A 23839-nucleotide genomic window follows, 5' to 3' on the forward strand; every position below is an offset into this window, starting at 1 on the left:
GGATGAAGAATGCAGCAAACCCGGAAGTAGGTGTTTTGGTTTGTGAACTTTGCCTTGGAATAAGAACATGTTTCACATCCTGTTGAGTGTGTTCCATTTGTAAATTGAGTCCCCCGCTGCTATGGGAAAGCACGCCTTGGTTTAAGAACACTGTAATACATAATCTGTTTTGTTTAATGTTTGTGTGTGTTTCAGTTAGGGCTGCAACATTAAGTTCATCCGATGGTTAGATCAGTTGACTGGAAATGTTTTGATTGAATAATAATAATAATAATCCCAGATTAACTGATTTTTAGTCTGTTCCAGTAAGGGAGAGTTCGTGGTTTCATGAGTGACAGTCAATACTGTGCAACAGCCCAACTCTGAAAATTCAGGACTGACACAAGTACTGGCCAATCAGTGCTGTGCAAATCTGAGTTCAACTAATAAAATATACCAGCAGATTTTCCTTGGTCCTGATCCTAAGAAGAAAGTTGTCTGTGTGTCAGATACACTCCAAGCACATGTCTGTGACATTTACACTCAGCATAAAACCTGCATGTTCTTTGTATCCCAGCCCCGTTAATGGGGCAGAGTGAGAAAGGAAAGGACTTGGAGGTAAACCAACTAGCTTTATCAAGCAATGTAAGAGATGAGCTCAAGAGAAGTAAAGACTGCATTGGACACAAGGAAACGGAAGAAATAACCAACAAAATAATAACAGTTACAGATAGGTAGCCGTGTTGGTCTGCCATAGTCAAAACAAAAAAAATTCCTTCCAGTAGCACCTTAAAGACCAACTAAGTTAGTTCTTGGTATGAGCTTTCGTGTGCATGCACACTTCTTCAGAAGTGGTATCTGAAGAAGTGTGCATGCACACGAAAGCTCATACCAAGAACTAACTTAGTTGGTCTTTAAGGTGCTACTGGAAGGAATTTTTTTTGTTTTAAAATAATAACAGTGAGACATATACATCACATTCTTATGTTGAAGACTAGCGCCTTTGCCTCATAAGACCAAATCTTGGGAACTAGATGTGAATCTCCGTCTGCTGCAACAGCATCGACGGCTCCTCTTCTGGGCCTGAAGATTCGTGCGAAGTTTCCTTGTTGGGCTTCGATGAATTTTTGCCATGCCACCCCATACTTCTCTGCCCCCCAACCCTGGTTCATTCTCTCTCGCCATACAAAATGCATACCGCTGATATTAATTCTCTCAGGCCAGCCCCACCTGCACAATACATTTAAAGCAGCATTGTACCACTTTAAACAGCCATGGCTTCTCGTGAAGAACCCCAGGAACTGTAAAGAGTATTGGGAGATCCCCTCTATTCTCCCTCAGAAAGCTACAACTCCCTGGGAAGAAGGACGGAAAATCGGTCTGGGAATTGTAAGCGCTGTGAGGGAAATAGGCGGCCGGGGTGTGTGTGTGTGTCTCCCAATGTCTTTCATCACCCTTAACAAACTACAGTTCCCAGTATTCTTCACACGAGTGTTTAGATGGGGACGTCGAGGCTCTTAAAACTGGGCGCTTGGCCAAGGCCAACTAGCGAACTCGCGGCTGAGGTACGATTCGTTCAGAGGGCTTTTGGGTCGCACTCTGCTATGCCAGCCCAAAGCTTCGAACGTTGAGATGGCTACCCGTCTGTATGCAGTCGTGGATGGTGACTGTTGAGCCTGGTGGAAGCCTGACAGTAGGTGGCGCCAGAGAGCCAATGTCAGGCAGAGCTGACTAATTCTAGTTCTGTCCTGCCATCTTCCCTGCCGAATTCTTCCAGGGAAACATGGAGACTATAAAGAGGAAGCTGACAGACGGTGCTGCCACCCCCTGGACTGGAAGTCGGGTAGTTGGGAGGTTGGCGGGACATCCCCCTATTTGCCCTCGTGTCTCAGCCACTGCTCCTCGCAGGGATTCTTCATTCTACATTAAGCCGCCACCTTCATTTAAAATGTTCTCCCCGATTAAAGCATCGCTGTCTGCCTCCCGCCCGTGGGTTCTTAAGTGGGTGGCAAGGTGGGTGGTTCGAATGAAGCTCTTCCCGCAATCGGGGCATTTGTGGGGTTTCTCTCCCGTGTGGATCCTCCGGTGCCGAGTGAAGGCCGACTTCCAGCTGAAGCTTTTCCCGCAGTCGGCGCACTTGTAGGGCTTCTCCTCGGCGTGCGTCACCTCGTGGGAAACCAGCTGGGCCCTCTCGCAGAAGCTCTTTCCGCAGTCCAGGCAGTTGTACGGCTTCTCCCCGGTGTGAAGCAGGAGGTGCCTGATGAGGACAGAGCTGCGGCTGAAGCTTTTCCCACAGTAGGAGCACTTGTAGGGCCTCTCGCCGGTGTGGGTCCTCTCATGCAAGAGGAGCTGCGCCCTCTGGACGAAGCCCCTCCGGCAGTGGGCGCACTTGTAGGGCCGTTCGCCCGTGTGGATTCTCTGGTGTCTGATAAGGTCCGAGTGCCAGCCAAAACGCTTCTCGCAGCCCAGGCACTTGTAGGGCTTCCCTCCGGTGTGGGTCCTCAAGTGCTCAATGAACTCCGAATTCCAGTTAAAGCTCTGCCCGCATTCGGAGCACTTGTAGCGCTTCTCCCGGGCGTGGATTCTCTCGTGAATGGCGTGGTAGGCCCTGCGGATGAACCGCTTGTTGCAGAAGGAGCATTTGTACGGCCTCTCGCCCGTGTGGATTCTCTGATGTGTCAGGAAGACTGACTTCCTGTTGAAGTCTTTCCCGCACACCACGCAGTGGAAGGGTGTCTCGCCCGTGTGCGTTCTCTCGTGCGCAACGAGCTGCTCCTGCTGCCGGAAGGTGTTCCCGCAAACTAAGCACTGATACGGTTTCTGTCCGGTATGGATCTGGTGGTGCCGGAGCATGTTTGCCTTGGAGCAAAAGCGCTTCTCGCAATCCAGGCACTTGTACGGCTTTTCTGCTTGGTGGACTTTCTTATGCACGGCCAGTTCTGAGCTCCCCGCAAAGACCTGCTTGCAGGCGGTGCATTGATGCGCTTTCTCCCTCTTGCGCATTTTCCTGGTTACTGGGAGCTGCGTGCTCTGACTCACCAGCTCTCCGCAGCTTGAGCATGTCGCCCTCGCCTGGGTTTTCTCTCCCAAAAGGTTCGCCCTCCAGCCAAAGTGCTTCCCGCAGTGCGTGCATTTGCGGGTTTTCTCTGGCTTGTAGATTCTTTGACGTCTAAGGCGATGGGAGGCAGGCTCTGCACTTTCCCCGAGGCGCAGCTTGCGTCTGCCAGCCTTCCCAAGCGCCTGCACGTTTTCCAATTCACCGACATCCGCTGAGAGTCCCTCTTGGGATACACTCCTCCTCTGATCCATGGGGTTACCTGCGAGATCTACAGATGCTTCTTCCGGAACATGAGACGTGGAAATGCTCTCTTTGGCTCTGTCAGGTGAGGCTCCGGGTTCGGAGAGCTCGAAGTGCAAAGAAATCTCCTCACTCTCAGTCATGGAAGCACAACCTACGACAACAAGATTTTTTTAAAAAATGAATCTCTTCTTCTTAACAAGGTAACAGCCTATTGGCTGGATCAGGTCTGTGGCCGGTCTAGTCCAGCCTCCTATTCTCACACTGGCCAAGTCCTCAAGCAGGACATGAGTACAATAGCAATTTGTCTAATCCTCTCAAAGCCACCCAGATTGGTGGCCATTCCTGCCTCCTGTGACAGAGAGTTCCATAGGTTAACTGAGATCTACAGGTATAGGGCAGTATACAAATTTTATTAACAGTAGTACTAGTAGTGATAGGGACGTGGGTGGCGCTGTGGTCTAAATCACAGAGCCTAGGACTTGCCGTATCAGAAGGTCGGCGATTCGAATCCCCGCGACGGGGTGAGCTCCCGTTGCTCGGTCCCTGCTCCTGCCAACCTAGCAGTTCGAAAGCACGTCAAAGTGCAAGTAGATAAATAGGTACCGCTCCAGCGGGAAGGTAAACGGCGTTTCCGTGTGCTGCTCTGGTTTGCCAGAAGCGGCTTAGTCATGCTGGCCACATGACCTGGAAGCTGTACGCCGGCTCCCTCGCCCAATAAAGCGAGATGAGCGCGGCAACCCCAGAGTCAACCACGACAGGACCTAATGGGTCCCTTTACCTTTTGTTTTTTTGTTTGCTTTATTGCTTTTAGTTTTTTTGTTTGCTTTATTTCCAAAAACGACTACTGTGTGTTTTATATACAAAAACAACAACTTTGTTGGACTTGTCATGTTTGGATTATTGTCTTCCAAAGCAACTATATTCCAAACTTTAAAATGGAAGCGCAATGCTAGCAGTCAACAAAAGCAGTTAAAAACTCTCTCAAGGCAAATCTAAAAAAATGTAGTATAAACACCGACAACTGGGAAACATTGGCCTGTGAGCACTCCAATTGGAGAACAGCCCTTACCAAAGGTGTCATGGGCTTTGAAGACACTTGAACTCAGGACGCAAGGGAGAAACGTGCTAAGAGGAAGGCACGCTTGGCAAACCCTCACCATGATCAACTCTCGCCCGGAAACCTATGTCCCCACTGTGGAAGGACGTGTGGATCCAGAATTAGCCTCCACAGTCACTTATGGACACACTGTTAAGACCGTGTTCATGGAAAACAATCTTGCTTGGCTAAGAGTGATCGCCCAAGAAGAAAGACGACTATTACTAAGTTGCATTCCAAAGCTTGAATTGTTTCCCATTCCAGTAGGAGTGAGAAGGAACCTGTGGCCCTCCACAAATTGCTAGACTACAACTCCCATTGGCTCCAGCCAACATAGCCAAGCAGAGAGGAATGATGGGAGTTGTAGTGCAACCAAAATATCTGGAGGACCATGCAGGCTTTGCATCCTTGTTTCAGTCAACGGTGAATTATTAGTTCACCGGTGCCATTCAGATATTCCCTCTTCAGCTCAGATGCAGGGGGGGGGGCAGTTTTAATGGTATTATATGCTTCACCCACCACTGGGATGTGGCCCCTGAAAGGGAATGTGGCCCTCGAGTGAAAAAGATCCCCCATCCTTGTCACAGCCAGAGTCTTACCTGTTTTGGAGTCCAGCGCCATCTTATAGTGTCTTTGGGAAAAGAGAAATAGGCTGAGAATCTTGCTTCACAGACATTCCAGCGAAGCCGGCGTATGTTGTCATTTGCCTCTACGTAAAACAGGAAGGCCAGTCCCTACACGAAAGAAGAGGACAAAAAAAAGAAAGAAGATGGTGGCGCTGTGGGTTAAACCACAGAGCCTAGGGCTTGCCGATCAGAAGGTTGGCGGTTCGAATCCCCGCGGTGGGGTGAGCTCCTGTTGCTCGGTCCCTGCTCCTGCCAACCTAGCAGTTCGAAAGCACCTCAAAGTGCAAGTAGATAAATAGGTACCGCTCTGGCAGGAAGGTAAAGGGCGTTTCCGTGCGCTGCTCTGGTTCGCCAGAAGCGGCTTAGTCATGCTGGCCACATGACCCGGAAGCTGTACACTGGCTCCCTCGGCCAGTAAAGCGAGATGAGCGCCACAACCCCAGAGTCGTCCACGACTGGACCTAACAGTCAGGGGTCCCTTTACCTTTTAAAACAAGAAGGCCAGTCCCAACACAAAAGAAGAGGACAAGGGCACAACAACTCTGACACCAGAAATGGCAATATCTAGAAAGCCATAGAACACGTCAACTGACCAGGGCAGCCCGTTAGTGACCTTATGGTGGCTGCCCCTATATAACAAAACGTCAAAGGGAGACCCCAGAATGCAACTTTTAGCCCCTGCCTGCTCCAAAGACTGAAAACACAAGGAGCTTGGGGTTCGAGAGAAGCTACAAGTTCTTTTATGTACAATGGAACTTCACAGAACACACAATTTAAGTCACTCCGAAAGAAGAAGAAGAAGAAGAAGAGTTTGGATTTGATATCCCGCCTTTCACTCCCCTTCAGGAGTCTCAAAGCGGCTAACATTCTTCTTTCCCTTCCTCCCCGACAACAAACACTCTGTGAGGTGAGCAGGGCTGAGAGACTTCAAAGAAGTGTGATTGGCCCAAGGTCACCCAGCAGCTGCAGGTGGAGGAGCGGGGAATCGAACATGGTTCACCAGATTACGAGACTACCGCTCTTAACCACTACACTACACTGGCGGACTCTCCTTCCTCAGAGGTTCTTTTTAAAGCAGAGGTTGGAGTGCCATCTGCCACAGATACTTGAGATCCCTGCTCTGTAGGGGGTTGGTCTAGATGACCATGGGGGAGTCCATTCAACGCTACTTTTTATGATTCTATATGGGAGCACTCCCAATAATCTGCCCAGGTATGTGCACAGGTAAAATAGCAGATCTAGCCAAAAGGCAAAACACAGGGAGCTGCACCAACTGTCACAGTGCATTCCTAATTATTATGGCATTATTATTATTAAAATTAAAATTTGTATACTGCCCTATACCCATAGATATCAGGGCAGTTCACATAATTAAACGATTACTGTATATGAAGGTCGTATCATCTTAGGAGGAGAGTGGCTGTAAGGGGGAGTGGCTACGGCCATGAAGGGACGCTGCACTTTGGAATCTGCCATTATATTAGACTACAACTCCCATCATCCCTCACTGTTGGCTACAGTGGCTGATGGGACTTGGAGTCCAGCAACTTCTGGAGCGTCACAGGTACTCTGTCCCTGATTTAATGGGAGATGCCAGGGATTGGCAGATTAAGTTGGTGGATTATGCCAAATTGGCAAAAATGACCGGAAGAATCAGAAATCAGGAAGAATAATAAGGGATGGGGAAAATTTATAATTTCTCTTAAAAACCATTGTAAACTGTTGGAACTGTTTGTAGGCCTGGAATAACACTTGTAGTTTAATGGTGAATTTTGGAAACACGGAGATGTAAAAGATTTGGATTATCGTGAAAGATGCAGGAGGAAATGGCTAACAATAGGACCCACAAAGAGGAGGAGAAAAGTCTGGGAGATTCTTTGGAATCTTGTTTTTATGTTGTATATTGGATATGTGACTGTAAAACTTTGATCTGAAAGCAAAATAAACAAATGATGATGATGATGATGATGGAAGCAGTTGCTCTGCCCCTAAACTCCATGTAGGAGCAAAAAGACATGAACCAGGCAGGACTCGGGAGTCAGGCTACAGGGCTGGCATTCCTACTACAGGCCTCTATGCTGCAGTGGCGTGGCGTGGGGGGTGCAGGGGGGGCCGGCCGCACCGGGCGCAACATCTGGGGGGGGGGGGCGCTCGCCGCCTCCGGAGTCGCCAAAGAGCCTCGGGCGCAGGCTGTAGCAGAGCCCCATGGCAGCAGGCCAGGCAGCAGCAAGAAGAAGCTGGCAGCGGCGGCAGGTTAGGGGTTAGGGGCGCAAATTACTTGCCTTGTCCCGGGTGCTGACAACCCACGCTACGCCGCTGCTATGCTGTGAACTGCCCTGATGTCTGCGGATGGAGGGCAGTATACAAATTGCATTAATAATAATAATAATAATAATAATAATAATAATAATAATATGCAACTGGTTTTGCTGATTAAGACTCAGCAGTCTCCTTCCCATTCGTGAAACTGGAAGCCCTGGGCCCTCTTAAACCCAAAGCGGAAGTGTTGCTCCTGGACCATGGATGAGGGAGTCTGTGTGGCCCTCCAGGCGGTGCTGGACTCCAACTCCCATCAGCCCCTGCTGTTGGCCAAACTGGCTGCAGGGGCTGATGGGAGTTGAAGTCCAACACCAGGTAGTGCTTAGCCAGGCCCGTTTTAATCCACGACATACACAGGGCTTTAATATACTGATCAAAAACCGAGGAGAGGAAATGAGGTAACTAGGCATGTAATTATAACCATAACAACAACAGAAACAACACTTTGGGCGCCTGACGACTCCAGTCCAGAAAAACTGACAATCTAGCACCCGCCAGATGCTGTTGAACTACAACTCCCATCTCCCCCTGACCACTAGGCTGCACAGCCTGGGGGCTGATGGGAGTTGGGAGCCCCACAACCTCTGGAGGGGCCAGGGGTCACCCCCCCCATCCCTGTAAGAAAGAAATGTGCCTGGATGACATAACTATTTATATTTATTTATAAAGGTCTGGATCCAAAAACTCAGATCGGATCTCTCCCCCAGGTGCAGAAGACATTAGAGGCAATATATGAGAAATGTTTTCTCACGGAATCTCTCTGACAGCCTTTTTCATGCCTTTGTCTTTTCTGATGGCCTTTGTTCCCAAATGCAGCAGACCCCAGACCGTTCCATACAGCCTGGTTTCTTGATTTCTTTTTCACCCTATTGAACATCTGCCTCTGGCAATAAAAAAAATATAAAAATGCAATAAATCTGAAGTGAATTGGCTTTAAAAAAGAGAAATATCTCGAGTGGATTGACATTTATTCAAAAGAAAAGGGCTGGACTGCAGTCCTGTCTCTGCACCTCTATTCCTTAGGAACGTAGCCCTGAGCAGGTAAAAATTAAAATTAATATCAAGGCCCCCGCAGATCAGTTTGCTTGTGAGTTCCTTCGCTCCACAGACCCGTGGAGATTAAAAATGGCAACAAGGACATAAAGCTTCTTGTATCCAATTTCAGGGCCTCGGATCTTACCTCTGGCATCCTCCCCCTTCTTTTTGCAAACCCGATCTCAGATACACACCCACCCGCACCCCAAAATGCACACCCTTCAGTTGTGAAACTTACCAGGGGCTGCAGCAAGGCTCCCCCACGGAGACAGCCGCGCCCCGCAAGCCGTGCAAAATAAAATGCATGGGAAGCCCAGGCAGCCCCTTGCAGAGCCGATCATTTAAGGCTGGACGGGATCCCCTTTCCTGTCTTTCCCAGCGCAACCTCCGGGGCCCCCTGGCGGCCGCACGAGGTATAAAATCGTAAAGTTGGAAGGGAACCCTAGAGTCATCTAGACCAGCGTTTCCCAAGCTTGGGTCTCCCAACTGTTTCTGTACTACAATTCCCATCATCCCTGACCATTGCTGCTGCTAGCTAGGGATGGTGGGAGTTGTAGTCCGAAAACAACCGGAGACCCAAGCTTGGGAAACACTGATCTAGACCAACTCCCCCCCCCCCCCCCCAATGCAGGAATCTCAGAGAAAGCATCCCTGACAGAGGGCCATCCAACCTCTGCTTAAAAGCCTTCAAGGGAGAAGAGGCCACAACCTTCCGGGGGAGCCTGTAGTGACCTCGGAAGGTTGTTTCACAGGCCAGGGTGTGCAATGTTTTCCACCACCCCCACCACCCCCGTTAGAGGGACTCTTTGCTTTTTATTCTCCGAGTGAGGAAAATCAAAAGCTGCCTTACAGAATGGTAGAATTGTAGACTTGGAAGACAAACCTAGACAGCATCTTAAAAAGCAGAGACATCACCTTGCCAACAAAGGTCCGTATAGTCAAAGCTATGGTTTTCCCAGTAGTGATGTATGGAAGTGAGAGCTGGACCATAAAGAAGGCTGAGCGCCTTTGAATTATGCTTTTGAATTATGGATTCATTTGGATGCTTTTGAATTATGGTGCTGGAGGAGACTCTTGAGAGTCCCATGGACTGCAAGAAGATCAAACCTTTCCATTCTTAAGGAAATCAGCCCTGAGTGCTCACTGGAAGGACAGATCCTGAAGCTGAGGCTCCAAGACTTTGGCCTCCCCATGAGAAGAGAAGACTCCCTGGAAAAGTCCCTGATGTTGGGAAAGATGGAGGGCCGAAGGAGAAGGGGACAACAGAGGACGGGATGGTTGGACAGTGTTCTCGAAGCTACCAGCATGAGTTTGACCAAACTGCGGGAGGCAGTGGAAGACAGGAGTGCCTGGCATGCTCTGGTCCATGGGGTCACGAAGAGTCGGACGCAACTAAATGACTAAACAACAACAGACTTGGAAGGGATCCCCAGAGGTCATCTAGTTGAACCCCCCACCCAAAAAAAAAAAATAGTGCAGGAATCACAACTAATGCATCCCTGACCGATGACCCTCTGTTTAAAAATTTCAGTCCGTCACCTTCTGAGGGAGTCCATTCCGCTGTCAGAAAGTTTTCTCCTGCTTCACAGGGTGAGAGCCGAACCAATAGCTTCAGGTTACAAGAAAGGAGATTCCGACTAAACACCAGGAAGAACTTTCTGAATGTGAAAGCTGCTTGACAGTGGAAGGGGCTCCCTTGGGAGTTTGTGGCCTCTCCTTCTTTGGAGGTTTTTAAGCAGAGGTTGGATGGCCAACCGTCATGGATGCATTGCAGGGGGTTGGATTAGATAACCCTTGGGGTCTCTTCCAAGTCTATTATTCTATGGTCTGCAGAAAACGCATCTGGTATGGCCACTGTGAGCACAGCAAGTTGGACGAGATGGGCCACTGGCCTGATCCAGGTGAAGGCTCCTCTGAAGGATGATGATGATTGTGGTGATGATGATATTTATCTAATTTATATTCCGCCCTATACCCGGAGGTCTCAGGGCAGTTCACAGAAAAGATCAACATAAAAACCACAACACAGTGGTACCTCGGGTTAAGTACTTAATGCGTTCCGGAGGTCCATTCTTAAACTGAAACTGTTCTTAACCTGAAGCACCACTTTAGCTAATGGGGCCTCCTGCTGTTGCCGTGCGGCGGCTACGCAATTTCTGTTCTCATCCTGAAGCAAAGTTCTTAACCCGAGGTACTATTTCTGGGTTAGCGGAGTCTGTAACCTGAAGCGTATGTAATCCGAGGTACCACTGTACGTATATATAAGCAAAATAAAAACAATAACCTAATAACACCCCCCCAAAAAACCCCACATTTTAAAAGGGTATAGGATGTCAATCAGATCAAAGGCCTCCTTAAGAGGAAACGTTTTTGCCTGATAATTAATAATAATAATAATAATACAGCAGCAGCAGCAGCAACGGAGAGCTTTCTTCATTTCCGTGCAGGTTGAGCTTTATCATGAAACCAGGATGAAACAGTTAAATCAGCTATGATTAAATGGGCACAAGATATTGGTCATAATATTATGTTTGCTGACTGGGAACAGTTGTGGACCACCGGTATGAAATTCACGGCATGCAATGCCTTAATAGAGAATATTATGAAAATGATCTACAGGTGGTACATGACCCCAGTCAAGCTTGCAAAAATATATCATTTGCCTGAGAACAAATGTTGGAAATGTAAAGAGAATGAAGGTACATTCTTTCACCTTTGGTGGACGTGCCCAAAGATTAAGGCTTTCTGGGAGATGATTTATAATGAAATGAAAAAGGTATTTAAGTATACCTTCTTGAAGAAACCAGAGGCCTTTCTCCTGGGCATGGTCGGCCAATTGGTGCCAAAAAAGGATAGAACTTTCTTTATGTATGCAACAATGGCAGCAAGAATACTTATTGCAAAGTATTGGAAGACACAAGATCTACCCACCCTGGAAGAGTGGCAGATGAAGGTGATGGACTATATGGAATTAGCGGAAATGACTGGCAGAATCCGAGACCTGGGAGAAGAGTTGGCGGAAGAAGATTGGAAGAAATTTAAAGACTACCTGCAGAAACACTGTAAAATTAATGAATGTTAAAATGATGTTGGATTGAAAATAAGTGGCATTAGCAACAAAGTTAAAAAGCGTATGCAAAAATGAATTGATAATGGGTGAAAACATAGAGTTATAATATGTTAAGATATAGAGTTAAGATAAATGAAAGAGGGTAAGGATTTGCTGATTTGATTATATTAATGGGAATACAAAAAGGGGAGGTGTGAGGAGGTCAAAGAAACAAGCTAGTGAGTTTAAAGTTATAAAAAATGGATTTGTTTTAACTTTCTTTTTTCTATTTTTCTTGTTTTCTGTATTTTCTATTTTTGTCTGAGAGTTTTTTCTTTTTTTGTTTTACTATGTATTTTTGTATTTATGACTTTGTAAAATCTTAATAAATATTCTTTTAAAAAAAATAATATCATGAAACCAACAAGCTCTCTTCCTCCTGCTGCACAGCACAGCACAGCACACAAACACCACAACACACACTCTTTCTCAGGCACAAGCACACGAACACTCAGAGGGAAGGCAGAAGGCAGCTCCGCCCTGCTTCGGAGCGGCTCTCTCAGGGTTAAGCGCAGCGAGTTCGGAGTGCTAGAGCGGACAGTCCTCCCGCCCCCGGGTCCTCCACCCGCACGTGCCGGGGAGGAGAAGGAGGCGGCGGCGGCGGCGCGGGGACTTCCTGGCCCGCCCACCGTGGGGAGGCGGGCTTTGGCGGACTCCGGGAGCCTCTTCCCGGCGGGTTCAGAGGAGCGGAGGAGGGAGGCGGCTCCGGGCTGGTCTTCTGCAAGCAGGTGCTTCTTCGGGTTCAGTCCTTCGCCGCGACCCCCTTCCGTGGGGAAGGGAAAGGTCTCAAAGCCCCCCCCCCCCGCGCCCCATAGGATACTAGGGTGCCCAGGTGCGGAAAGAGGGCAGGAGATCCTGCACCTGGAATGGCTGTTGCAGGGGAACCTTTAATGGTTGTTCAACAGGTGCAGCTGCCAGGTGCACCTTTAACATTTTTTATCATTTTTTATTGGGATTTGTGAACTCCTTAAATCTCTTTTTTTAAAAAATAAATAAATCCCCAAGCACCTCACTTAAAATAAAACGTACATTTAAAAAGTACTGGTAAAAGTCAGTTTTGCTTTGCTTTTTAAAAAAGGTTGGTCTTTTTAAATGCAGTATATAAATAAATCAGCATGGTAAAATAAAGTTATATGCTAAGATACAAGTCGGCTTTGCAAAATACCATCACTGTTCTGATAAAACTGATCATAGTTGCAGAGAAGACAGCCGTTCAGCTGGTGCAGCTGTCAGGGCTCCTGCAACATTAATTTATTTTAATGAGATTTGTAAGCGGCTTAAATCTTAAAAACTGCCAAGCACTTTGCTTAAAATAAAATAGACATTAAAAAATTTCAATAAAAGTCAGATTTAAAAACAAGTTGATCTTAAAAAAAAATAAACAAACTATCAATAAATTAGCAGTTTAAAATATACATTGTAAAATAAAGTGATATGTTAAAATGGAAGTCAACTTTACAGCAGTATTCTGGAGCAAAATGCCATCACTATGCTGATAACACCCAGTCATAGCTGCTTAGAAGTTCAGCAAGTGTAGCGTTCAGGGCTCCTGCACCATTAATGGTTGTGTAGAAGGAAGAAGTTCAGCAGGTGCAGCTTGTGGGGCTCCAGCACTTTTCACAGCTGTGTAGAAAAAGTAATGCCAGGCAGTGTAGCTTGCCCTGCAATTGCTGGCTTCCCCAGCTTTTAAAAGTGATCCTGAATTGACTTGTAGCAATGAGAAAAGAGAAAACCTTCCTTATAAGGTGTAATGATGCCCACTGACATACAGATACCTTTAAAAAAGGACCAGGTAAATTAATAGAGGATAAGACCATTGATGTCTCCTAGCCATGTTCTCCCGCCATTGTCAAGCATTCTTTGGGAAGAGGGATTGATTGTTAAGCCATTCCGGGAATTGTAGATCCATGACAGCGTTTCTCATAACAATACTTAGCGCCATTAACAAACCACTTCCCAAAATTCTTCCTATACTGCCTTAAGTTCAGATGGGGCCCGAGGCTGTGGGTTTTGACTACTGTATCTTTGTTGTCTTTCCCTTCCATTAGGGAGAAGCCTCCTTTCCTTAACCCAGATTCCTAAATTCTGGCTGTATAAGCCACCTTCTCTACCTGTGGACTTCTCTGAAAACAACTGACCACTGCAGGTCAGGCGGCAGTGGAAAATGGCAGTAGAGCGGGGCGATGTATCGACACTGGGTGTAAAGTTAAAATCTGTCCCCTGGACGACAATTAAGGTTGAGGAGCCGGACCCAGAGACGGAGCAGAATCTGGTTCTTGAGATCCAGGAAGGGGGCACTAGAGGATTCTGGGAAAGAACCGTTCCACCACAGGCCAACCGGGAAGGCAACGAAGAGGTGCAGCGGAGCTGGGAAGCTCAACTTCAGGGCTTTGTGAAGGCGCTTGAGTCCCCTCATTTGGACGGGGGCCGCTCTCAGCCGCCACGGCCCACCCCGCAGGACAATTGCGTTAGGGAGGCAGCTGGAGGACAAAGGGCCACCAAACTCCCGCCAGGCCTCTGCTCGGAGGAGTCGCACAAAACCCTGCTGCCCCAAGATGGGGCAGGCGGTGGAACAGTGAAGGAAGAGGTTCCAGAGGGCGAGACGGTCGCAGATGATACTCTGCGGCTGCGCTTCAGACATTTCTCCTGCCGCGAAGCGGAGGGGCCGCGGGACGTGTGCCGGAGGCTCCGCGAACTTTGCCACCGGTGGTTAAAGCCTGAAAGGCGCACCAAGGAGGAGATTGTAGAGCTGGTGGTCTTGGAGCAGTTCCTGGCCCTACTCCCGAAAGAAATCCAGAGCAGGATCAGGGCCTGGGACCCAGAGACTTGCTCCCAGGCGGTGGCCTTGGTGGAAGATTTCCTGATGAGGCAGCGGCATGATGAGGAGGAAGAAAAGAAGGAGGTAGCTGGGTTTGATAGCTGAGTGGTCCTCGTTCAGCCTTGCTTTAATTTGTTTATTCCAGGGATGGGAAACCGTGGTGACCTTCCAGATCTTTGCCAGACTTCAACTCCCATCAGCTGCAGCCATTGTGACCAATAGGCATTGGATGATGGGAGTTGTAGTCTGGGGATTATTTAACTGTAAGCCACTTTGGGGGCTCAAGAACACTGAGTAATGGATTTGTCCTTCTCTGTGCAGGATTAGCCAGTGTGGTGTAGTGGTTAAGAGTGGTGGACTTGTAATCTGGTGAAATGGGTTCGATTCCCCGCTCCTCCACATGCAGCTGCTGGGTGACCTTGGGCCAGTCACACTTCTCTGAAGTCTCTCAGCCCCTCTCACCTCACAGCGTGTTTGTTGTGGGGGAGGAAGGGAAAGGAGAATGTTAGCCGCTTTGAGACTCCTTAAAGGGAGTGAAAGGCGGGATATCAAATCCAAACTCCTCTTCTTCTTCTTCTTCTTCAGATCACTCATCAAGATGGAAGGGCCAGGGCTCAGCGGCAAAGTTTCCTGACCTCTCTCATAATGCCAAAACTCATGGGCTGAATGTTGGAAGATTCAGAACAGACAAAAGAAAGAGTTAAACTGTGGAACTCGCTGCCACAAGAAGCAGCAATGGCCACCAACCTAGATGACTTTAAAAGAGGACTAGATGCATTCATTGAAGAGAGGGCTCTCAATGGCCATTAGCTGTGATGGCTGTGCTTGACCGCCACAGTGGAAGGCAGTAATGCTTCTGAACACCAGTTGCGAGAAACAGAAGAGCAAAGGGCTCTTGTGCTCAGATCCTGCTTGTGAGGCAGCTTGTTGGCCCCATGAGAACAGGATCCTGGGCTAAATGGGTCTCTGGTCTGATCCATCAGGCTCTTCTCTCATATATAGAATCATAGAATCATAGAGTTGAAAGAGACCACAAGGGCCATCGAGTCCAACCCCCACCAAGCAGGAAACACCATTAGAGCACTCCTGACATATGGTTGTCAAGCCTCTGCTTAAAGACCTCCAAAGAAGGAGACTCCACCACACTCCTTGGCAGCAAATTCCACTGTCCAACAGCTCTTACTGTCAGGAAGTTCTTCCTAATGTTTAGGTGGAATCTTTTTTCTTGTAGTTTGGAACCATTGCTCCGTGTCCGCTTCTCTGGAGCAGCAGAAAACAACCTTTCTCCCTCCTCTATGTGACATCCTTTTATATATTTGAACATGGCTATCATATCACCCCTTAACCTCCTCTTCTCCAGGCTATATATATATATATATATATATATATATATATATATGTGCGGTGTGTGAGCACATTTTTATTCTGAAAAGTGTGGCCCAGAGAAAAAAGTTTGAGAACCACTGATCTAGGAGGAAGCCCATGAGTGCTAGTGGTACGAGACACAGGGAGAAAAACACTTCTCTTACCTGCTTTCTCTGCTCCTCTGTTACGTTCCCCTGCCTAACTTGCCTTTTCCCTTAACTAAATATATATATGTCAATGAAATGCTGTTTCAGGTAATGAGGTCATCCAGGGATAAGCCAGATTGTCTTCCTACAGCAGAAGTGGAACCCCTGGACTTGTGCCACACGCCAGCCCTGAAGGAGATCAAACAAGAGGAGGACTTGGATGTTACAATACAGGGTAAGACCTTTTCTGTTATTGGAGTCAGAGTTTCCAATTAGGGGCTTCATCAAAAGACGTTTGATGAATCTGGCATACGGTTCTGGTAGGAATGTGTCCCGTCCCCCCTAATTTTGCTGCTTGCCGAATTCTGCACATGCTGTAGGGCTGGGCACTTTATCGAATATCGCCCAAAAAATGGTTTGAATTCCATATTGTCTTATCAGTTTCATAGTTTTTGACCTGGCAATGTATTGCGAATCATGATACATGTGTGCGCGCGTGCTATGCAAAAATCGCAATGTGGGGAAAACCGTCACCACCCTCATTTCAGACATTGTGATATATCAGTACAGTCGTACCTTGGAAGTCGAACAGAACCCATTCTGGAAGTCCATTTGACTTCTGAAACGTTTGACTTCCAAAGCGCAGCTTCTGATTGGCTGCAGGCAGCTCCTGCAGCCAACCTGAAGCTGCGGAAGCCCCGTCAGACTTTCGGCTTCCGGAAGAACGTTAAAAAACCGGAACAATCACTTCCGGTTTTTGATCATTCAGGAGCCGGAACGTTCAACTCCCAAGGCGTTCAGGAGCTGAGATACGACTGTATATAACAATGTTTAGCTGGTGATATCTCACAAAGCTGAAAAGCAGCTCAATCCTTAATCCAGACATGGTGCTATATCTGAATATCGTGATGTTTAGCCAGTGATATATTGTCATGTTGAAAACTGGATATCGCCCAGCCTGACACACTGGAAGGTCCCTTTGAACTCTATGATTCTGTGACTCAAGGGGGCTGCACCTCTTATCATCCCTGACTGTGGGTTTTGCTGGCTATGCTCTGGTGGAGGCAGTGGGAGGCAGTGGGAGAGAGCTCTTGGGCTTAGATCTGGCTTGCGGGTTTCCCCCAGGCATGGTTGGCCACTGTAAGAACTGCTGGACTAGGTGGGCCATTGGCAGGATCCTGCAGCTGGGCTCTTGTTACATTCTCATGGCTGTGGGTGCTGATGGGAGCTGGATTCTTCGCTACGTATGAAATAGATCAGGGGTCAGCAAACTTTTTCAGCAGGGGGCTGGTCCACTGTCCCTCAGACCTTGTGGTTGGGCGGACTATATGGGGGGGGGGGGAGAATTAACGAATTCCTATGCCCCACAAATAATCCAGAGATGTATTTTAAATAAAAGGGCACATTCTACTCATGTAAAAACACGCTGATTCCCAGACCGTCCATGGGCTGGATTTAGAAGGTGATTGGGCCGAATCCGGCCCCTGGGCCTTAGTTTGCCTACCCATGAAATAGATCACTGGGAGGAATGGGAATGGGATGGAGCAGCTGCAATTCTGGCAGAACAAAGGGTGGCATTCAACATCACACTGAGTTAAAGGTCCCCCAGTGGTCTACGACTTGTGCTTGCACAAGAGAAGGCCACGGTTCTCACAGCTGGTTTCAAAACTGATCGCCGTAGCCGCTGATACTTCTAGTTGCACAACTGTTTCACTGGATGTCATATTGTGCAACCGTTATTCTTGCTGTTACATCGGTGGACAAGAGAGCATTGAATCTGGGCCATAGGTAGGATTCAGCTTTCTCAGAATAGACCCATTGACATGAATGAACATGACTAAGTTTGTTCTGTTAATTTCAGTGGCTCTGCTCTGCATAGAATCTAGTTGAATAACACCTATAATATACCTTTTCTGCTCATTTTAATTCTTTGCATTTATATGTATGTCAGCATATATATCTCTGGTAAATAATCCCCGTTCTCAAACAGATATATCTTTGTTTCAGGGTGTGGGTGTATTGTTCTTAGTATTTGATTTGGATTTCAGTAAAGTTCTACATGAGGATCCAAAGATATCTTCTTTATTCAGGTCTCCTGTTGTTTTATTAAAATGTGATTTGAGGATCCCTTTTCCACTGTTCAGGGAATCATTTAGTTTCTGCATTCTCTCCCTTTGTATTCTAGAAAGTAATTTGAGGAAGGAGAAGACCCATACAGAAGTTTCTGGAGACGTGCAGCCATATTGGACGTCGTCAGGGAGCTGCGACCATCACATTTCCCCCCATCCTGATCTTTGGGAAGCCTCCGAGAGCTGCATGGGAAGTGGACCCGAGAATGAAAGCTCGGTTCATTGTCCTCAAGGCTGTTGCAAACAATTCAATGGAACAACCAACCCCCAGAGAATCTTCAAAGGCGAGGGACGGATCTCTTGCACCGAGTGTGGGCAGCTTTGCAGAAGCGATCATGGTGAAGATTGGAGAATGCACTTGGAAGAGAAACCTTACGAGTGCTCGGATTGTGGGAAGAGGTTCAGCCGGAAAGCCGACCTTGTCAGTCATCAGAGAATACACACGGGGGAGAAACCCTACAAATGCCCAGACTGCGGGACCAGCTTCAGCGACTGCTCGAGCCTCAGCAGGCACCGCAGGACCCACAGCGACGAGAGGCCCTACATCTGCTCGGAGTGTGGGAAGAGCTTCGCTCAGAGAGCAAACCTTATTAAGCACCACCGGACCCACACAGGGGAGAGGCCTTATACCTGCTTAGAGTGCGGGAAGAGCTTCAGCCAGCAGTCGAACCTTATCTTGCACAGGAGAACCCACACGGGAGAGAGGCCCCATAAGTGCCCCGAGTGCGGGAAAGGCTTCAGCCGGAGGTCGCACCTCCGCGTCCACGAGAGAGCCCACACCGGAGAGAAGCCGTTCCTGTGCTCGGTTTGCGGGAAAGGCTTCAGCCGGAGGCCTAAGCTGGTGACACACCAGAGAATCCACACGGGAGAGAAACCGTACGAATGCTCCGACTGTGGCAAAGGTTTCACGGGAGCCTCTAGTCTGAACAGGCATAAGCGGATTCATTCTGGGCAGATCCCACAGGTCCCCCCACGGCAACTGATTTTTAACAGAAGCCATGTTTTGAACTGAGCAACAGTTTTGAGGGTTCAGTAGGCCCCAGTGTTCAGTAGGCCCCAAAGACCTACAGGCCCCAACGACTGACTTCTATGCACAATGGACTCTGGTGTCGTGGTTTGAGCATCCGGCTAAGACTGTGAATATCCGAGGTTGTAGTCAATTCACTCCCAGCCTGAGCGGACCCATTGAAACGAAAGAACCTACATCAGTCATGTCCGTTAACGTCAGTGTGTCTACTCTGAGTAGGACTAGCATTGAATACGACCGCCGGGATCAAATCCCCACTCAGCCATAAGGCTTCCTTAGGGGACCTTGGGCTAGGGCAGTGGTTCCCAAACTTTTTCGGGTCACAGCCCTCTTGGTTCCATAAGTTCACCCCCTACCCTATGAAAAGCATTATTCAGAATAGCGGTTTCCACAACCTGCTAAGGAAGATAACACAATCAAATTCAAAACAGGAACAATTAATTGCACATATATTCTAAATCCAGTTAGAACTATTTCGTAGCATTGGAAGGGACCCTGAGGGTCATCCAGTCCAACCCCGTGCAATAATTTAGTTTAATTCAACAGAATTGATTAACTTGATCCCCTGGTACCAGCTTTTCAAAGTCTGCTGTTCATTTACATTTCCTGTGTATATTGTTGTTCTTTACATTTTAAGCAGTGTGCTCCTTGTGTTCTCCCCCCACCCCCACAGCATCCCTTAGAGTCTGCTTGAATTTATTTTGCCGCAAGTTTGTGTTCCATTTTGTTTCCTACATTTGGACAAGACTTACGTTTTCTGAAAGATGCCTTCTTGCCTTCAATAGCTTCCTTGACTCTGCTCATTAACCACGCTGGCATCCTCTTGGATCCGGTGGCACCTTTCCAATTTATTCTAGCTGAGCTTCTGTTATTGAGGTTTTGGTGCCGCCCCACTTTGGGACAGAGATTTGACCTCTTTGGCTTTCCTTTTCAAACTTCTTTATACTACCGGGTAATTCCTTAGTTTTTTTGTAAGTTTCCTCAATTTGAAGTCAAACATGACTGAGTTGGACTTCCTTGCCCTTTGTTCAGTCAGAAATATATTGAATTTGATAGCGCTTGGGTCGGCATTTCCAGTTGGTTCAACACCACTTCGCAGCACTTAAGATCTCAGCCTAGCCTCCCTCACAAGGTTGTTGGTAAGGGGAAATCCTTGCAAGGTGGGGTATAAAAATGTAATAAAACACATGAAATAAGCAAAAAACCAACATATGGGCAGTGGTGTGCGATCCCCTCCCCTGGAAAAGTGGATTTTGTGTGATCCCTTGGCATATTCACTTAATGAGGGGTGAACAATGCATGTATGAACTTGCCGCAAGAAGGTGATTTCAGGTGCAGCTGGGGATCTTATAGATGGCACTTGGCCATGCTGGCAGGGCCTGATGGGAGCTGGAATCCAACAACTTCCAGAAGGTCATAGGCTCCCCATTCCTGGATTAAAACATCCACTGTATATTTTGGAATCTTGTTTGTCTGTTTAATGTGCATTTTTGGACACCTCTTAAGATAATTGTGACCTAATTTCCAGTTACTGTCCCTGAGTTCAACACACAGGTTTTCTTCCTTGTTTGGATACAGCTGGACGCCATTTTGAATCAAGATGGCTGATTGGACCCTTCAGAACAACACTGATTTCAACCACTGATTTTAAAAACTGCAGTGATTTTGTTGTGGTCGTTGTTACTTAGGGTTGTATCCAGTGTTGGTCCTACTCAGAGTAGACCGATTGAAGTGAATGGGCATGACTAACTTAGGTCCATTAATTTCAGTGGGTCTACTCTGAGTAGGACTTCACTGGATACAGCCCTTAGGATTCCAGAGGATTGCCTGTGTATGAGGCTGCTAGTCAGTAAATAAAGTCCTGCTTATCCAGAAAGTTCCTTTCCAGTTGTCCGTCTGTTCTCTGGCTTCCATAATAAATGCCCATAACCAGCTGTTCCTTGGGTTCATTCCCTTCCCTTCTCCTCTCTTTAGGGTCTAAAAATCCTTTGCAGTGGACTTAGGCCCAATCTGTACTATACATTTCAAGCAGTACTGGAGTTCTTCAAGCAGTCATGACTTCCTACAAAGAATCCTGGGAAATGTAGTTTTTTTTAAAAAAGGGGGGCTGAGAGTTGCTAGGAGACCCATAATGCCCATTCTACACTTTTGGTGTGGCAGCTTTTGCACTTCGGAACTCCCTGCTCATTGACATTCGGCAGGTGCCTTTTCAGCGCCTGCTAAAATCTTTTGTGTTTAGGGAATCCTACCTGGACATGTAAAATTGATGTGCGTTTTAATCTGGAGTACTAGTTTAGAATGTATACTTTTTAAACTCCTGGCTCCAGTCACCTTTTTATATAAACTTGTTACTAACATTGGTTTCTACGGGCAGTTTTGATGCATATTTCATCTGCTTTGTAAACCGCTTAGGGGTTTCATTTGCAGTCAAGTGGTATACAACTTTTGTTGAATGAATAAAACGCAAATACAGTCAAACCTCAGTTCCTGAACAGCTCTGTTTTCGAACATTTTGACTCCCAAACGCCGAAAACCCGGAAGTAAATGCTCAGTTTTTTGAACATTTTTCGGAAGCCAAATGTCCAACGCGGCTTCCGCTTGAGTGCAGGAAGCTCCTGCAACCAATCAGAAGCCGCGCTTCAGTTGTCAAATGTTTCAGAAGCCAAACAGGCTTCTGGAATGGAGTATGTTCTCCGTACAGTCAACTGAGGAGAGCTGTAGGCCAGGCACAGGAAACCTGTTTACCCTCCAGATGTTGCTGAACTACAACTCCCATCATACTCTGCCATTGGGGGCAGATGGGAGATGTAGTCCAGCGACATCGGGCACACCAAAGGCTCCTTGCCAGTGTTAGAAACTCAGCGTATAAGCTAGGTGCCAAATTTCTATGATCTCAACTACATTGCTTGACTGTAGCTTGCTTTTACAATTCATTGGCCCCTGTGTGCAAGGAGAAACACACAATGGAAATGGTACTGAAGATGGACTAAGGCCGAGGTTTTTAAACTGTGGTCGCCAACCTGGTGCCCACAAACCTTCACGCGGTTGCAATTGGACCCTCACCAGTAGCAAAAAAATTGCAGATGACACCAAACTGGGAGGGGTGGCTAACACCCCAGAGGACAGGCTCACACTTCAAAACGACCTTGACAGATTAGAGAACTGGGCCAAAACAAACAAGATGAATTTTAACAGGGAGAAATGTAAAGTATTGCACTTGGGCAAAAAAAATGAGAGGCACAAATACAAGATGGGTGACACCTGGCTTGAGAGCAGTACATGTGAAAAGGATCTAGGAGTCTTGGTTGACCACAAACTTGACATGAGCCAACAGTGTGACGCGGCAGCTAAAAAAGCCAATGCAATTCTGGGCTGCATCAATAGGAGTATAGCATCTAGATCAAGGGAAGTAATAGTGCCACTGTATTCTGCTCTGGTCAGACCTCACCTGGAGTACCGTGTCCAGTTCTGGGCACCACAGTTCAAGAAGGACACTGACAAACTGGAACGTGTCCAGAGGAGGGCAACCAAAATGGTCAAAGGCCTGGAAACGATGCCTTATGAGGAACGGCTAAGGGAGCTGGGCATGTTTAGCCTGGAGAAGAGGAGGTTAAGGGGTGATATGATAGCCATGTTCAAATATATAAAAGGATGTCACATAGAGGAGGGAGAAAGGTTGTTTTCTGCTGCTCCAGAGAAGCGGACACGGAGCAATGGTTCCAAACTATAAGAAAGAAGATTCCACCTAAACATTAGGAAGAACTTCCTGACAGTAAGAGCTGTTCGGCAGTGGAATTAGGCTGTGTGGTTTAACCCACAGCGCCACCCGCATCCCTATCTCTATCATACAGGATTAAAAAAAACCAAGAGTAGATTCCTAGACTCGGCCAAACCACGCTGCCTCTTGTCTGATGAAGTGAAGCCTTTGCTTCCTGTTCCTCACACACTCGCTGCATCATGGGAAGGGAGCTTATGGGCTGTTCTTATTTTTATTTTTTCTTTGTGTTTTTATATTGTGATTTTATCTTGGGAACAGTGCAGAGACCTGCGGAATTGAGTCATCTGCTTGGACACCCTGAGAACAAGAAACTGAACTTGATAGACCATTGACCTCCTGCAGGCTTCTCTCACTTTCTGATTTACTGTTGAATGTGGTGCAAGTTTGTGTTGGCGTGTGTGGCTGTACTGTGAATTGAACATTGCCCTTTGTGGCTTGTCCAAGTTTCCCAAGATTGATCCGAAGGCTGATGGAGCAATGAACACGTCCTTCTGTGAATGTGTGTGTGCCACCTGTGTGGCCTAATAATAATAATAATACTTTTAATAATACAGTGGTACCTCGGGTTAAGTACTTAATTCATTCCGGAGGTCCGTTCTTAACCTGAAACTGTTCTTAACCTGAAGCACCACTTTAGCTAATGGGGCCTCCCGCTGCTGCTGCTGCTGCGAGACTTCTGTTCTCATCCTGAAGCAAAGTTCTTAACCCGAGGTACTATTTTTGAGTTAGTGGAGTCTGTAACCTGAAGCGTCTGTAACCTGAAGTGTATGTAACCCGAGGTACGACTGTAATTTTATTATTGATACCCCACCCATCTGTCTGGGTTTCTCCAACCACTCTGGGCAGCTTCCAGCAAAATATAAAAACATAATATAATGTCAAACATTAAAAACTTCCCTAAACAGGGCTGTCTTCAGATGTCTTCTAAAAGTTAGTTGTTTATTTCCTTGACATCTGATGGGAGGGCGTTCCACAGGGAGGGTGCCACAGCTGAGAAGGCCCTTTGCCTGGTTCCCTGTAACTTCACTTCTCTTCTGAATAAATGCTCCCTACTATCCTATTGCAAATACAGGAAGCTGGTTGCGCAAGACAACCATTTCCCCCACCCAAT

At 47.3% G+C, this 23839-nt stretch overlaps 3 protein-coding genes across 4 annotated transcripts in view; 2 read left to right on the forward strand and 1 right to left on the reverse strand.

Moving 5' to 3' along the window:
• The window catches only part of LOC307208513 (uncharacterized protein), a 90493-nt gene that overhangs the window by 41392 nt on the left and 25262 nt on the right, over window positions 1-23839 (forward strand). The gene's annotated exons all lie outside the window — the stretch shown is intronic.
• Window positions 592-8765, reverse strand: LOC307208641 (uncharacterized protein). 2 transcript variants are annotated; one of them, XM_079963466.1, is made up of 4 exons: window positions 8595-8765; window positions 8073-8204; window positions 4976-5110; window positions 592-3431 (listed from the first exon to the last, which is right to left on the reverse strand). In XM_079963466.1, exons 3-4 carry the CDS (start codon window positions 4995-4997, stop codon window positions 1900-1902), a joined length of 1554 nt encoding a protein of 517 aa, XP_079819592.1. In that variant the 5' UTR covers window positions 4998-5110; window positions 8073-8204; window positions 8595-8765; the 3' UTR covers window positions 592-1899. The 2 variants fall into 2 exon arrangements, with proteins under 2 accessions (XP_079819592.1, XP_079819591.1); XM_079963465.1 differs by lacking the exon at window positions 8073-8204.
• LOC307208518 (uncharacterized protein) lies at window positions 12050-20826 on the forward strand. The gene is made up of 4 exons (XM_079963173.1): window positions 12050-12193; window positions 13514-14367; window positions 15903-16029; window positions 17980-20826. The coding sequence occupies exons 2-4, from the start codon at window positions 13630-13632 to the stop codon at window positions 18933-18935; spliced, it is 1821 nt and encodes a 606-aa protein (XP_079819299.1). The 5' UTR covers window positions 12050-12193; window positions 13514-13629; the 3' UTR covers window positions 18936-20826.

Source organism: Podarcis cretensis (genome assembly GCF_951804945.1).
Source record: "Podarcis cretensis genome assembly, chromosome: 2".
NCBI lineage: Eukaryota > Metazoa > Chordata > Lepidosauria > Squamata > Lacertidae > Podarcis > Podarcis cretensis.

What these genes read in the sequence shown, in the direction of transcription:
- LOC307208641 (XM_079963465.1), bottom strand. Translation starts at nt 4,997, where the DNA reads ATGGCGCTGGACTCCAAAACAG. An exon ending in GGCGCTGGACTCCAAAACAG is followed by an intron (nt 3,432 to 4,975) that starts GTAAGACTCTGG and finishes TTGTTGTCGTAG; the next exon opens with GTTGTGCTTCCATGACTGAG.
- LOC307208518 (XM_079963173.1), top strand. Translation starts at nt 13,630, where the DNA reads ATGGCAGTAGAGCGGGGCGATGTATCGACACTGGGTGTAAAGTTAAAA. An exon ending in AGGAGGAAGAAAAGAAGGAG is followed by an intron (nt 14,368 to 15,902) that starts GTAGCTGGGTTT and finishes ATGCTGTTTCAG; the next exon opens with GTAATGAGGTCATCCAGGGA. An exon ending in CTTGGATGTTACAATACAGG is followed by an intron (nt 16,030 to 17,979) that starts GTAAGACCTTTT and finishes TTTGTATTCTAG; the next exon opens with AAAGTAATTTGAGGAAGGAG.